Below are 15,095 nucleotides of genomic sequence, written 5' to 3'. Positions count from 1 at the left end.
ATGAGGGAGCCCACACATCCTCCCCAGACCAGGGCCTGGTGCTCAGCAAGATTTTTACCATTGATGTCCCTCATTAAAGGACTGGAAGATGTTCAGATTCAGCTGGATGAATTTCAAGGCAGGGTTAGTAATTGAGAGAATTTACCTCCCCTCTCTCTCCAAGCCTATTTGTTCAACTCGGATGAAGAGGTTTTCCAACGCATTTGCAAATAATGTAATTGAGTAATAAATTATCCCATTGATAGGAACCGCCAATATCACTGAGAAACATTGGCATTCCACTCTGTTACCTATAAAGCACAAATGGAACAGGCAATCTTACCTAAGGACCATTCCTCCTGTCTCAACCTGGGAGTGTTGGATTCGATTGATTTCAACAGAGCAATGGAATCCAGTCCTGTCTCTCCTTCCTTAGGTCAGTCACTCCACAATACAGCTCCCAAGGACTGCGCTCAGACCAGCCTTTCAGTCTCTAACTTGTGCCTGGCCCCTTCTCGCTCCACGTACCACGCTCAAAATACAGACTAGTTCTCCCCTTTCAGCTTTTCTTTCGGTTATGTACAACTACCCCAGGTGCTCTAGCTTTTGGATCTCAGCCCCTGCTTTTTGTTTTTAAATGATAAAGCAGGAGCAACATCTTAAGTAGGCTGTGATAGGAACAGTTTTCTGGCTTTCTGTTTCCTGCTGGCCCTGGCTAGCCCTGGCATGCTGGGGGCAGCTGGTCTGTGGCAGGGATGGGATCCAAAGCTCAGACAGAAGCAGGGTGAGCCCAGGGCTGAGTGCTGCCAATGCAGCTGCCCAGTCAGGTACAAAAGGAGCAACCAGGACTGGAGGAGGAGTGAGGAGAGGGTATGGACAGAGGGGACATCGGTTGGACAAGAAAAGTCATCTTCACCGCCTTCATCCCCTTATAGGGGAGAGCGGGCCTTCTTCCTGGGAGGAAGGGGCCGAGGCTTGCTAACTGGGTTCTTTATCCTTAGCATGACTGGCATACATAGAGGCCCCTCGACTGAAATGAGAAGTCTTGCCATCTGCCCCTTCAGTGAATTTCCTCTAAGTTGTGGTTAGACATGATAGGTTTCTGGCACCACGCTGTACCCTGCACCTTGCCTACGCCACCTCCACTACGCCAGCCATCTAAGAGCAGGGGGGAGAGAGGGAGAGGGTGGGAGGAGAGAGAGGGAGAGGAAGAGAGAGGGCGCACAGCCAGCATGCATGGCACGCACAGGGAGCTATTCTCTGTAGCAGGTCTCAAGAAACACAGGCCAAGACTCTTTTCCAAACTTGTTTCCAGATCCTGTGCCCGTATGGCCACTGGGCCTCGGGTCTGGCTTGCTGATTTAGAGGACGGAATGTTGGTTAGTCCGTTGTGCTGACCTCCGTTGCTCTAAAGTTTTACCCCAATGTAGACATACTAGGGCTATTAGTTTTATGGAAGATACTAGAGGCGGTCACTCCCTCCTGGCAGTAAGTCCTTCACTGCTTCACTTGGAGACTGAGCCGGGTGGGACTGAGCCTGTGTGAAACAGAGGTGCTCTCTCTCCACTCACTTTCCCCTTGACCCACCATCCAGCTTCCCTGCATCCGGTGACTGTATATGGAAAGAAAGCTATTGTGTACACATTAAGACACAACACTGCTTCTGGTTTTGCATCTAAATCTCCCTTTTCCAAGATGAACATGGGACTGTGTTCCCTGTTGAATCCCTTGTTTACAGCTCTAGGCTTTCGACATCTATTTGTAGCCTGTCTGTCTGTAGAGTCAGACCTTCTAAAAGAAACTTGCCGTGCTTAATGAGACTGAGATGGAAGAACAGACAGCCGCATTCCATCCGCGGCTTCTCCTCCCAGCCTCTCCCTTTCCTTGCATGTGGGCAAATCCTCCAGCCCACTGTGTGGTACAGGGGCTCTGGGATTGCAAAGTCAGATCCCAGACTTTGCTTCCCACCTTGTCTCACCCCTGTCTCCCCAGAGTCTCCACTCCCCTTTGCCTAATTGGGTTATTGAGAAGAATTAATGAGCTAATGTTGATAAAGCATTCAGCAGGAGGGTTGGCGCAGAGCAAGTCATTCATACGATGCCAGTTAGCAGGCATTGTGTGTGCTGTGGGATTCCAGTGGCCCGATTTGGGCTTCCCAACCTTCGTGCAGTCTAAATGATGCAGGCAGCATAATGACTGCTCCTCAGCGGGGGAAAGTGAGCACCAGGGAGGACAAAGTAGATTGGTCCAAGGTCACACAGATCCTTAAAGACAAAGTCAAGGCTAGAATCCCGGAGCTCTGATCCCTTTCCTATGCTCTTAATACTCAAGGCTGACACATGGCATTTATGAATCCACTTAGAAAAAGTGGGTACATTACCAATGTGTGGAGGGACCTAGAGGTTCTAGAATAAATGAACACATGAAGGAACCGTCTAGTTCTTCCTCCATGATTCTGTGGCAAACGAGTTATGGCATGCTTACCATCTCATCTCCTCCTCCAACGTAACCAGGGGAGGAATGGTATCCCCATTTTGCAGATAAGGAAAGCAGAAGTTTGGGGAGGTGAGCCATGTTTCAGATTACAAACTCCATTCCTAACGGTACATTCCTAAATCACGCTCTCAGTTCGCTCTGACTCATGAGTTGGAAGGGCAGCCCCCACCCCAATCCAGAACGAGCAGAAAGAAGCTGTGGGGAGAGGTGAGCAGAGGGACTCACAGCACGAGGTGTAATTCCTCCAGCCGGTCACGGCGATGCCCTGAGTCTGGCAGGTGCTGGCATAGTTCTGGAGCCAGCCACAGGCCGTCTGAACAGCGCCCCCATCGATGCACGAGTCGAACAGGCAGTTCTTGTAGAAGAAGGTGGGGTTGACCTTGCTGTGGCACTTGGCAAAGCCAGCGCTCTGGCTGGGGATCAGGCTGCATAGCTGCTGCACCTTGGAGAAACCCTCGACTTTGGCACAGGATGGGCAGCGGTCGCCACAGCCTACCTGGCAGAAGGTGTCCCTCTTCACCCAGCTCTGCCCAAACTCATGGATGCTCAGTGCGGGCAGACCCATGGGCATCTCCAGGTCGTCATCGGGGTTTCCGTTGTAGCGGCCACACAGGCCGTAGGTGCCGTTCTGCATACTCCGGGGGATGGTGATGGACAGGAACGTCTTCCAATCATACACGACCTTCAGGCCAAAGTCAGTCTCCACCACCACGTGGAAGCCAAAGGAAAAGATGTTTATCTTCCCTTGACCCAGCTTCAGGGGCAGATAAAGCCGTTCACCATTGACCTGTAAGAGAAGGCGTAGAGTAGAGAAGCACAGCTGCCCGGAGAGTTCCCAGCTCTCCCACTTGTTAGTCTCAAGGAAGACAAATTCCCCAGGATCCTGGGAAGGTTGAATGCAGCCTTTGCATAGAGTGTTGTTTATGCCAGCCAGTTATTATTATTAGGATTTGAACAGACTTAAATGACTATCCTTTGTAAACGAATATACCTATTTATTTCAGTGTCTTTGGTTTACGTAGCATTTGTTATCCCCCAGGAGCTCAAGTTGTTTTCTCCAAGGTAATGAGAGGGTAATAAGAATTCAATTAAAGTTTAGAATAAAATACCCAAACCTAGAAGTCTTGTATTTCTATTTCCAGCTCTACCACAGATTTATTTTAGGTAAGCCCCAATGTATTCAATTCTTTGGGATTTTTTTTTCCCCTCTTGGAGGATGACTTCACTTGGCAAGTCCCTGCTGGGTACACTCCTTTCTACTTGTCCGCCTCTTCTTCATCCTCCGGACTCTGCCTCTATCACCTGTCCTGTCTGACTAGGCTTAGAATAAATCACTCCTGAGCTGGGCAGGCAGAGATTATGATTTATACAACTATTTTGTTCTCCTCCTATGCTTTGGGTCAAGATCAAGTATGTGTATGCTGCCACTGACATATTCAATGCCACCTGCTGTACACTATGGTCAGCTGTACAGGTCCCATTGCTGCACACTGTGGTTGGTTGTACACGGTCCCTGGCTGCGCACTGTGGTTGGTTGTACACGGTCACTGGTGTGTATTGTGGTTGGTTGTACACAGTCCCTGGCTGTGTATTGTGGTTGGTTGTACACGGTCCCTGGCTGTGTATTGTGGTTGGTTGTACACGGTCACTGGTGTGTATTGTGGTTGGTTGTACACGGTCCCTTACTGTATATTGTGGTTGGTTGTACACGGTCCCTGGCTGTGCACTGTGGTTGGTTGTACACAGTCGCTGGTGTGTATTGTGGTTGGTTGTACACAGTCCCTGGCTGTGTATTGTGGTTGGCTGTACACAGTACCTGGCTGTGCACTATGGTTGTTCATATATGGCCCTGGTTCCTACCAGATCACAACCAGCCTGAGGGCAGAAGCCAGGGTTTACATGTCTGCCCCCCCTTTTTCTTTGGGACTCCTAGGCAGGTGTGTGGTACAACACATCACACTTGGCACAGGTGTTCTGAATTCAGACAACAAAGAAATCCCTTCACAGCTAACTCCAGAACTGTTCTACGCTTGAGCTATTCTAATCCAAATCAACCAGCCCGAGCATGGGTGAGAATCTGATGGCAAATAGAGCCTGCCAGCTCCTTGAGGCAGGCAAGACCAACGGAAGAGTTGACTTCACTGGCAGGAGACAGACGTGTGTTAAGAAGTGCTCTCTGCCTGGCCTAATCCCTCTTCTAGAGACATCCTACAAAACCTACAGCTTTGCCTTATTTCTGACCCTCATTATCCTTGATTTTCATGACCGAACTGTCTCCTAATTCGTCTCCTGGATGCTCTCTCCCCTTCATTTACCTGCTCCCGCCAAGGCAACATTTACAATAACTCAATGGTGTCTCGTGGATATCAAGCTTTAAAGATGCTCAGGCATCTTATCAAGCAGTTGGTCCAATGCTTCAAACCCTCCCCGGGACATGAGAACGCAACCGACCTGTCCAGCACAACCCACTCGCTCTGGCCCTGCCTCTCAGAGTCAGTCTACTTGCTTCTTCCACGCCAGCAACACCCCCACAGTTTGCGGTTTCCTACGTGCACATATAAGTTGAGTGATCCAGCTCCCTGCGACCTGTGCCTCAGCTGTAAGGGGTGTTCTGTGTCCCACCCAAGCCTCCCATTCCCACTCTCTAACTTCTGGGCAGGTGATCATCTTGGCCCAATGGGACCCATTTTGCCTGCAAGGTTCTGAGCCAACACTGGGGACTGAGTCTGCTGTTGGTGACTCTCGTAGTCCAGGCTGATCCCTGGCTTTGGATCAGTCCCTATGAAGCTCTCTTCCCCCAGTGCTCCTCTCACTTTCTCAAAAAGCTCCATCCCATGACAAAAAGACTGCAGCAGCCTTATGGCTCTCATCTCTGACACCTCACCCCAACCCCCAGCCCTGACTCTCTCTCCCAGGTCTGAGGAATGGAGGAAGAAAGGGAGTCCAGGGAGAGGCCAGAGAGAAGGAGAAGCTTCGTAGGGCATCTACAGCCATCCCTCAGTGACCCCAGGAAGCCTGGTTCAGGGACTCCCAAGGGTACCAAACTCCAAAGATGCTACGTTCCATCTATAAAATGGTATCTTCATGCAGTATTGGCATATTAACTCTCACACATTCTCCTGAAGACTTTAAATCATCTCTAGATTATTTATAATACCCAATACAATGCAATGTTATGCAAATTGCCATGCCGTATTGTTTGAGAGAGGAATGACAAAAATCTGCTCACATCCACTGCAGAGACAGATGGAGTTGAGAGAATCTACAGATACAGAACCAGTGGTTATGGAAGGCTGGCAGTGTTGGAAGTAAGATCACACATCGGATTCAGTAGAGCTCATCTTCAGCCGCCGCAGTCCTCACCCCCCACACTTCACTGTCCCACCCCCAGGTCAGCATGGAGGCCTCCCTTGTCGGCTAGTCCTCACCTCACTGCAGGCCAAGGAGATGTGCTCCTTCAGGTTTGAGCCTGGCTCATCTCTTCCAGGAAGCCCTTCTTGAGACCCTCAGGGGGCCAAGGCAAGTTCTGCTATCTTCTCATCATCTTCTATAAGTAACATTTTTTTCAGACCAAAGGCATGGTTGACCCTTTTAATTTTTTTTTCATTTTCATGTTTTATATCATTTGGCAAGACATGCTCCTTTCTTGGCACAGGTTAGGAGCACACAAGCTCGAAGAACTAACCAGACCCAGAGGGATGTTCTCCTTTAAGGACCACCTAATTGATAGTAAGTGGGAAAGGATACTGGCTATGCAGACCCCTCCCCTCCCCAGGCCTCTTCATTGGTCTGGACCGCACAGTATAAGGACAGCTGTAGAGAGAGGCCATTCTGCTATGCCTGGCCAAGCATGGCTCACTTCCTGCCACTCACCCCCATGACCCCACCCGGTCTACAGATAGCATGTTTATTACTCGCTTCCTTTGGCTTAATGGATTTTTGCATGGCTCAGGAGATGCTTGATGCCAAGAAAGGTCAGATTCATCATGGAAGGAACTTGAGTCCCAAGGAGTCATTTCTATGTCACCCTCCATTTCTGATGATCTGGGGCTCTGGGCTGTGTTCTGTCCTACACTGTATCTCCCGCTGTCATGCTGATGGTCACTATTCTTTGGACTCGGGGAGAGATGACTAATAACATCAGGAGAAAAACAAATGCAAATTGTTGACTAAGCAGATCCTGTAATGCATATTAATAATTCAAACTAACTGCTAAATCTATCCCTTGAGCCTCTCAAAGGAAAAAAAAAACAGTGCATCCTGAAAAACAGTGCATCCTGAACTTGGTGTCGTTGTTGGGGGAAGGGGAGTTAGAAGCTGTCTGCTTGCTTCAGTGAGGGCACTGAGGGCTTGTGGGTGAATGAGAAAGAAGAGCCTGGACAAGGCACCAGCTTGCCCTCCTTGACACTCATTGTTTCCCCGTTTGTGGGTGGGATATTGTCTCCTCAAAAGACATGTCAAAGCCATAACCCCTGGTATGTGACCTTTCTTTGTAAATAGTGTCTACACAGATATAATCAAGCTGAGATGAGGTCCTAGTGGATTACATGAGTCCTATATTCAATGATTAGGACCCTTGAAAGGGAGGTGTGTACACAGAAATGGAGACGCAGAGGGGCATAAGGACAAAGGGAAGGACTGGAGTCACGCTGCCATAAAGCGCAGAACAGAAGAGAGGCCTACAACCACCAAAAACTAGGAGACAGGCAGGGGATAGACTCTCCCCTAGACCTCAGAAGGAACATAACCCTGCCATCACCTTGATGCTGAACTTTCACCTTCCAGAACTACAAGAGAGTAAGTTTCTGCTGGTTTGAGCCACCCTGTCTGTGGTGTTTTGTGACAGTAGTCTTATGAAACCAATACATGCCTTCTCTCCATCCATCTACGTGAGGAAGGAGTCAGCAGACTGATGCTCATAGCTCTTGACTTTAACAATGACTACATCTCATGATCCGGGGCAGGGAGCAGGCCTGGAAGATGGGTGCACCCATGAGTGGCTGAGCCCTGAATTGGAAGAAAAGAGAAACCAGGAAGAAGTTCCTGTGGAGGAGAGGGGAGGGAGGGACCAGGTGAAATACAGCAAGTGTTCCTGAAGTTCCAGTGATCTATATGTGCAAACTACTACGAAGACCACGTGAGACTCCAATATTTATATACCTGAATGTTGAGGACGGGTAACACCAGGCAGAAATACAATCGACAGCAAGTGAGGCAAGAGGGCCTATGAATAGATTATATTTTAAAGGGAAAGACAAAGTCCTGAAAGACAGAAAGGCAGAAGGGAGATAAATGTCAAAGGTAAAGTAACTGTATGCAAATCCATAAACAAAAGGGTGGAAATTTATCAGACGAGGCTTGAAGGAGAAAAGGACAAATATGACATAAGCCACACGGACACACAATGATGGATGTGTTTGTTTTAACCTATGATGAAAATAGAGTGGAGAGAATGTATTATAATGGGCAGCTTTGATTACCAAGGCATCGGCTAGAAATCTAATGTGGCTAAAAGCTGGACTATTCCTAACTAGCCTGTTGGCCCATTCACGCTCTCAGAAAGCTCCCAGGACTATGGAAGAAAGGAGTGATGATTTGATCTCAGCCACTCAGGTGACAAGTATCTTTCAAGTGTCACTGTGGAGAGCCCTTTACTTTCATCCAACATAAAGATGAATTAGGTGGTGCTCCTGTCCTTAGGAAGCTCATGGGGAGAATGGAGAGTTAGAGTTGAAAAAAAATGCATTGTGATTAAAGGTACAATGGGCACAGGAATAAACTACTGCAAGAAAGCCCGAGAGGACCCACAGCTGGGCTTGTGCCCCGAAGAACAGCACGAGGAAAGGGCAGGGAGATGATTTTCTGGGTTTCTACGAAGAATGACGTCCCACTATGGGGAGGTGAGGAATCTCTCTCCTTGTCGCAGAGGAGTTCCCAACAAATCCCAAAGAACAAAAGAAACCAGAAAAGGTGCCTGGCAGCTCTAAAGGTTGGAGTTAGTTTAGTTCAGCACAGCTCTAAATTTCAAGATCAATGTCTTCAAGACACAAAGAAGTGCCCCCCGGAGAGAGATGATGAATTGTGTGACACAGACCCACGAGGATCTTATCAAAAAGGCTGACGCCCCCAAATTGGCACCCTTGAAAGGTCCCCACAGAGGCTGTGGGCTGGCTTGCTTGTTGTATTTTACATCCTGTTCAGACATGGCTCGGGAGGGCCAAGCCTTGCCAGTGAAAGGGAGGGGCTGCTGTCATTAAGCCATTCAAGGGGTTCCCAGAATTCCTCAGCACTCTTCATGTCTTCATGGTCAAGGGGCGCTCTGAAGGTGAAAGGATGGGAAAGGTATAATAAAAGGACCTAAAACCCAGGTGAGGAAAGAGATTGTTAGGAGAGTCCCTGCAGAACCCAGGTACTGAGAAGACTCTAGAACTCCTGGATGTGATGGGAGCCAATGGGGAGGCTAGGAAAGGTGGGGGAGACCAGAGGCGGCGCATCCTGGTCTGATCGCAGGAGAAGGAAGAGGGCGACAAGGATAAGAGCACATCTGAGTGGCCTCGTTTGCGATGTGGCTGCTTGCAGATGGATGTGAGGCTGGAAGGCTGAGTGACTGTCTGAAGCCACTCACACACTGGTTCCCAAACGAGGATTCAAATGATGGTCCGTGCTTTCTCTAAAACACCCTGCTACCACGGAAATGGTGTATGTCTAGAGCTATTTCTACTCCTCGTTTGGTTCCCGTGACTTAGACAAATCATTTTTCTCTGTGTTGGGTTAATCTTGGTTGTCAGTTTGATTGGTAGATGGCTAGGAGTTTGTTGATTACATATATAAGGATACATAATATATGGACATATATAATATGCCATATAGTAATTATGTATCCCATGTTATAGAACATGTGACATATAATTATATATCAATTCTAATAGATAACATATATATCATGCATGTGTATGTAGATTGCAGACAGCCCACTCTGGCAGTGGGCTGGCTGCTGGCGCAGGACCCGTGTCCCCTGGAGTCCCTTTCCAGGTTGCGTGTGTATTACTCACCAGCACTGTGTGTTTGTAGGCACGGAGGATCACGATGCTGTAGCCGAACACAGTCACATCCACCTGCTTGACCCACAAGGCCAGGGACGGGTCCCGGTCCTCGTTCTTGGCTGTCACGATGAACTTGGGGAAGGTGTCCGAGCTCGGTCTGTTTCCTGTGGTGCACAGGATGAGCGGGCAGCTGGACTGGAAGTCAAAGGGGTAGCCGTCAAAGGTGAGGTAGTGGCCGTAGCCGGAGATGATGCAGGAGGCATCAGTGCGGGCCCGGCAGCCATACAGGCCGCCCTCCTCCATGCAGAACTCGTCATCCCTGCAGGGGAGGGTCTCGCAGTGGACACTGTTGTCCGTGCCGTTGCAGTAGCAGAAGATCTGACAGTCCTGGTCCACCCAGAAGGTCTCGTTGGTGGCAAGCTGGTGCCCCTCAAAGCTGCAGCCGCACTCGCTCCGGGCCACACACTGGCTGCCCTGCAGGGCGTAGCCCTCATCGCACTGGCATCCTTCCGAGCAGCTGTCCACGCAGATGGGGCCCAGGGCCAAGGTCTCACATGTCTCGGTACACGTCATGCACTCCTCAAAGTGGCTGTTCTCTGGGCACTCCAGGGCTGAGGGTTGTCAAAGAGAAGAGGAGCTTGAGAAAGGGGTGGGGACACACACAGAGGCTTGTGCATGCACAGGTGCACATGTAGAGTGGGTGCATGTGCACATGCATGGGTGTGGGTATGCATGGGTGTTCCTATTTGTGCAGCTCAGAGATCTTGGGGAAGTCACGTGATTGACGCTACTGTCTCATTTGGGCTGGTCAAAGGCCAGGTGAACCACTCGCTCCCAGGCTCCTCTAGCCCACATGGCCTTCTAGGGATATGATTCTGAGTATCTGCTGCCTGCACGCATCGGTGAGCCTTGTCCCAACCACATGGACAGGCAGTCCTGTGCGGGTTGTGCCTGCCTGCATGCAGTTGTAGGTAAGTGACCCCTGTCTCTCTGCTACTTTGATTAGTCACAATTTCTCAAGGACAGGACAGAAAATAGCAGTGCAAGATATCTGCCCATGAGGTCTAAAGATCTGAAAAGCTTCCACCCTCTCTAGAAAGATGAACTCGTGCCTTTAGAACTTTCTTTGGCTGTGATACAAACTGTCATTCTTTAGTAGTGTCTCACAATCCAAGGTCATGAAGGACACTACCGAGAAATAAATTGCATGGCTATAATAGCGCGGCCCACAAGGACCCATTCAATAGTTCTGCACTGTGTACTGTAAGCCAATCTTCTTTTCCTCTGGGCTAAAGGACTCTCTCCATTTCTGTTGACTACAATACCATCCGGCTTTGGAGTTGAAGGCTAGTTCAGCAATGATTATATATGGCTGCATAGGGGGATTTTCACATTTGTCTCTAAATTATGAATGTTATAACAGTGACTGCAGGTTTATGGTGATAGCAAATAACATGACTTATTTAAATGGCTCCGGCTTTATGACTTATCGTGTTGTCTGAATTTGTCTGAAAGTCTGGAACACACAGACGTGCAGTCATAAAACTTCCCCCAGCCCCTGGAAGGACTCTGAAATTACTTAATTGGGCAGCTTGGCTCTACCAACAGGCGGGATGGTGGGAAATGTCTGAATACAGAGGCAGTGCTTCAGAGAGGATGGGGCTGCCCAATCCAAGCCCCCTTCTGCAGGACCCCAATCACATTAACCCCTTCGTGCCTGGAGACCTGAGTGATCAAGTATGCTCGGCCCCTCTACCCAGACCCAAGCACACGGATGTGAGCCCTGGCTCTCTGCTCAAGGAAACCACATTCTAAGTGGCCATGTTGGCCCAATCTCTCTCTAGAAATGTCCTCAGGAGAGCTTCCTCCACTCCACTGGCCCGGGGAAAGGAGCCATCACCAGTGCTGTTCACCAGGTTCCGCCCCCTGCTGTGTTCCGCCGCAGCACAAAAACAATTTCGCTGCTCTGCTCACCAGACACGAGCCAGTCATCCAGAAGGATGGCCTGCCAACAACACAGATTTGGTACGGCAAGACTCAGCAGTTCCACACCACGAGTGAAAGACAACCGGAAAGCTGGGTATGCAGCAGGAGAGAAAAGCTGGAGGTTGGGCAGAGAGGCCAACTTGGGGAGATGTAGCCGTCAACAGAAATGACCTGAAACTCGCTCTAGGATTCGTGTCACCTGCTGGGGTGGGTGAGGTTCAGAAGTGACAGCCACCGAGCTCTCCCTATGTACTCTTTGGGTTTCCCAAGCTCAGGAATTCTAAAAGTGTGTGTGTGTGTGTGTGTGTGTGTGTGTGTGTGTGTGTGTGTTAGTTCTTAATTCTGTTGAAAAGACTACAAGCAAAGCAAAAATACAGCAAGAGCAATGGGTTCCCCTGGCCAGATGCTGGTATATATGAAGGCCCTTAGCAATAGGAAAGAGAGCTTCTTAGAGCAAAGGCTAAAAGCAGCCTGGGGAGAGAAGGTTACAAGATGAAGACAGAGCATCTCATTTCATCAGTAAGTGCTCAAAAGGATAGAAACATTACAAAAGGATACAGGAGCCTGCTTCTAGGCATGCCCACAAGTCAGGGTTGGAACCATTGTAATGCCAAAAGTAATTAACAAGTGTAATATGAAATATGAGTCATTAAAATGGGCTCTGTGTTCATGAATTGATGGTAAGAGAGAAGAGACCAAGAGACAGGAGTGGATGGATGGAAGGGTCGATGGGTAGACAGATGGGAGAGGATGGGGGAGGGCTCTTAGCTATAGTGGAGCAATGGCTATTCACTGGGGGGAGAATTGGAAGGCTGTCCACTTGTAACCGCAGCACAACATAGGCAAGCAAAACCCGACAAAGAGTGCCGAAACAAGAAGGGAGGTGCTGATGAGGAGCAGGTTGTTCACATGGTCTCAATCTGCTTGCAAGAGCAAACACACTGAGGGCCACTGGACAAGGCCTTGCCAGGGGCCAATGTGAACCTCACACTAGGGGGGCTGAGCGCAGGAGTCCACACAGGCTGGGATCCCAGGAGAAAGCCACCCAGGACCTGTGCAGGTCCCTGGGCGGGATGGGCAGAGGAGGCATGGTCAGGAGGAAACGTCAAATCCAAATGGAGGGTCATCTGGACCACAGTCATCCTCAAAAATGTCCATGGCATGAAAGACAAAGGGAAGGGAAGGAACTGCCCCAGATTAAAGGACATGACAATGAAATGCGTCAACAGGCAGTTTTAGACTAAATGGGTACTAAGGCTTCCCCCTACCAAAGTAAAAGCCATAATGGGCATTACAGAGCCAACTGACCACATTAGAATATGGGTGTAAAATGGCTGTATCAGTTTTAAGTTTCTCAACATTGATAACTATGCTGTGGTTATTATGCAAGCAGATGTCTTTACTCTGAACACACACTGAAAGGTAGGGGTAAAGGAGTGCTTTCGTTTGGATCTTAAAGTGCACTCCCAAGGGTAAAGTGCTGCTCCGCAGCATGTGTTGTTGGGAGGTGCTGGAGCTTTAATAAGGCGGGGTGGAGAGGGCAGTCTTTCTGTCATTGGTCATTGCAGCTGTCTGTGAAGGAGACACTGGGGCTGCAGTGGGACCTCCTCTCTCATTCAGGAAGGGAAGAAGGGCTTTTCTTTCTCCTCTGCTCTTCACTGTGATATGTTGCTTTGTCACCACCCCAAACCAACAGGGCCCACCAACCATGACCTGGAGCCAGCCATGCACCAAAGGAAGCCCTTTTCTCTTAGGAAGTGGATTACCTCCATTGTTTGTGATAGCAATGGGCATGGTAGATACAAGTCACCCTTAAACAGAGAGGGGGGAAGAAAGAGAGAGAGAGAGAGAGAAGGGGGAGAGGGAGTCAAAAGAGAGCAAAATGTGTGAGCATTGACCTGAGTGTAGGTTGAGCGCTTTGGGGGAAGACCCAACATGTGCTGAAGTTCACCCTCTGAGCCCCTTCCTCCCCCTGGGCTGCTTCTGATAAGCCAGTGGGTGTAGTGTCTTGTCTTTTCTAGTGACTATGAGTACTGTCATCGATTCTGGGAACAAAATGAAGAGCCAGGGCCGTGGAACTGTCTTAACAGTCCCTGTCCGCTTTGTCCCCCAGGGACTGGTGTTCACCTCCACACCCTGAAACACAGGCTCCTGATCAGCACTTCTTATCAGAATGAGGGGATTCCTTCTTCTCTGACAAAGGAGCAGATGCCTACTGAGCTGTCTCTGGACAGAACATCCGTGCCCTGGACTAGATAAAACCACAGGTCAGTAGAGTGGCTAACTGACTTGCAATTTAAAGAAAAGTATTGTGTAGGAATGGAAATGAAGGCAAGAAAGAGTGAGGTTCTGGGTGATGGACCCCCTTCAGGACACAGTGTACCCTTTGTTCCCCCCACCCCCCAGGAAGAGAAGTCCTGAGTAAGAAGATGAGGTGAGCCATGCCCCCCCCCACTCCCTACCTTTCCCTTGCTGCGGCCTCAACTTACGGCAGAAGTCGTACGTCCTCCAGGGGCCCACCTCCACATCGGCGTTCTTGCACGCGCCGGCGTACCGCGCCACCGAGTCGCAGAGCTCCGACTCGTTGCCTCCACTCTGGCACAGGCGGAAGAGGCAGGTGCGGTAGTAGGCGGTGACGTTGACCACCGCATGGCACTCTAGGAAGGAGCTGTTGGAGGGGTCGTTGATGATGCCGCACCGGGAGCGGCTCCGGTAGAACTTGAGCAGCTCCGAGTCGTTGTTGCAGGCCTTCAGCAGGTCCCCGCATTCCCCGTTGCAGATTTCCTCGAACGTGGTCCAGCTCTCGAGGAACACAGCCAGGTTGTCGGTGCACCTGCCGGTGGGCAGGCAGAACTCGTCACTGGCATTGGCGTTGAAGAAGCCACACAGGCCCCCGGTGCAGTTGAAGTACGCGGTGGACAGGCGGATGTACAGCAGACCTGCGTCCGAGTACTGGACGGTCACCACGCCTTTGGACTCCACCGTTGTGCTGTTTCTGTTGCGATAAATCTCTAGCTTCCCCGAAGGATGGAAAAAGGGTAATTCCACTTCCTGGCTGTTCAGCTGGAAACAAATCAAAGCACCATCATCAAGCACAGAAGCAAACTAAGGACCCAGGCCATGGGCTGCGGCTCTCCCCGCTGACTGCAGATTCTCTCTGAGAAAAATCCAGAAGCTGCTGAACACCTGAAACTGTGGGCAGATAATTGCTTATTCGTGGGCTCATCTGTCTGTCCTTCCTTCCTTCCTTTCTTCCTTTCTTCCTTCCTTCCTTCCTTCCTTCCTTCCTTCCTTCCTTCCTTCCTTCCTTCCTTCCTTCCTCCCTTCCTTCCTTCCTTCCCTCCCTCCCTGTCTCTGTCTCTTTCTTGCTGGTCCTGGGGTTTGAACCCAGGGCCTGGGCACCAGCCTGGCTTTTGTGCTAAAGACTAGTGCTCTACCCACTTGAGCTACAGCTCTACTTCCTATTTCTTACTCCCTCTCTCCCTCCCTCCCTCTCTCTTCCTTTCTCTCTCCTTCCTTCCTTCCTTCCTACCTTTTCCCCTTCCTTCCTTCCTTCCTTCCTTCCTTCCTTCCTTCCTTCCTTCCTTCCTT

General features: G+C 49.9%; 1 protein-coding gene across 1 annotated transcript in view; it reads right to left on the bottom strand.

Annotated features, from left to right (window-relative positions):
- The window catches only part of Tecta (tectorin alpha), a 68,937-nt gene that overhangs the window by 26,870 nt on the left and 26,972 nt on the right, over positions 1-15,095 (bottom strand). The window contains exons 10-12 of the mRNA XM_013009594.1: positions 13,994-14,567; positions 9,528-10,129; positions 2,701-3,262 (exon numbers count right to left, since the gene is read on the bottom strand). Coding sequence (XP_012865048.1) covers positions 2,701-3,262; positions 9,528-10,129; positions 13,994-14,567 — 1,738 coding nt within the window. The remainder of the gene's footprint in view (positions 1-2,700; positions 3,263-9,527; positions 10,130-13,993; positions 14,568-15,095) is intronic.

This window comes from Dipodomys ordii, unplaced genomic scaffold, assembly GCF_000151885.1.
Source record: "Dipodomys ordii isolate 6190 unplaced genomic scaffold, Dord_2.0 Scaffold10, whole genome shotgun sequence".
Taxonomy (NCBI): Eukaryota; Metazoa; Chordata; class Mammalia; order Rodentia; family Heteromyidae; genus Dipodomys; species Dipodomys ordii.
Note: the sequence above shows the minus strand (reverse complement) of the source record. Positions and strands in the feature narration are given on the sequence as shown.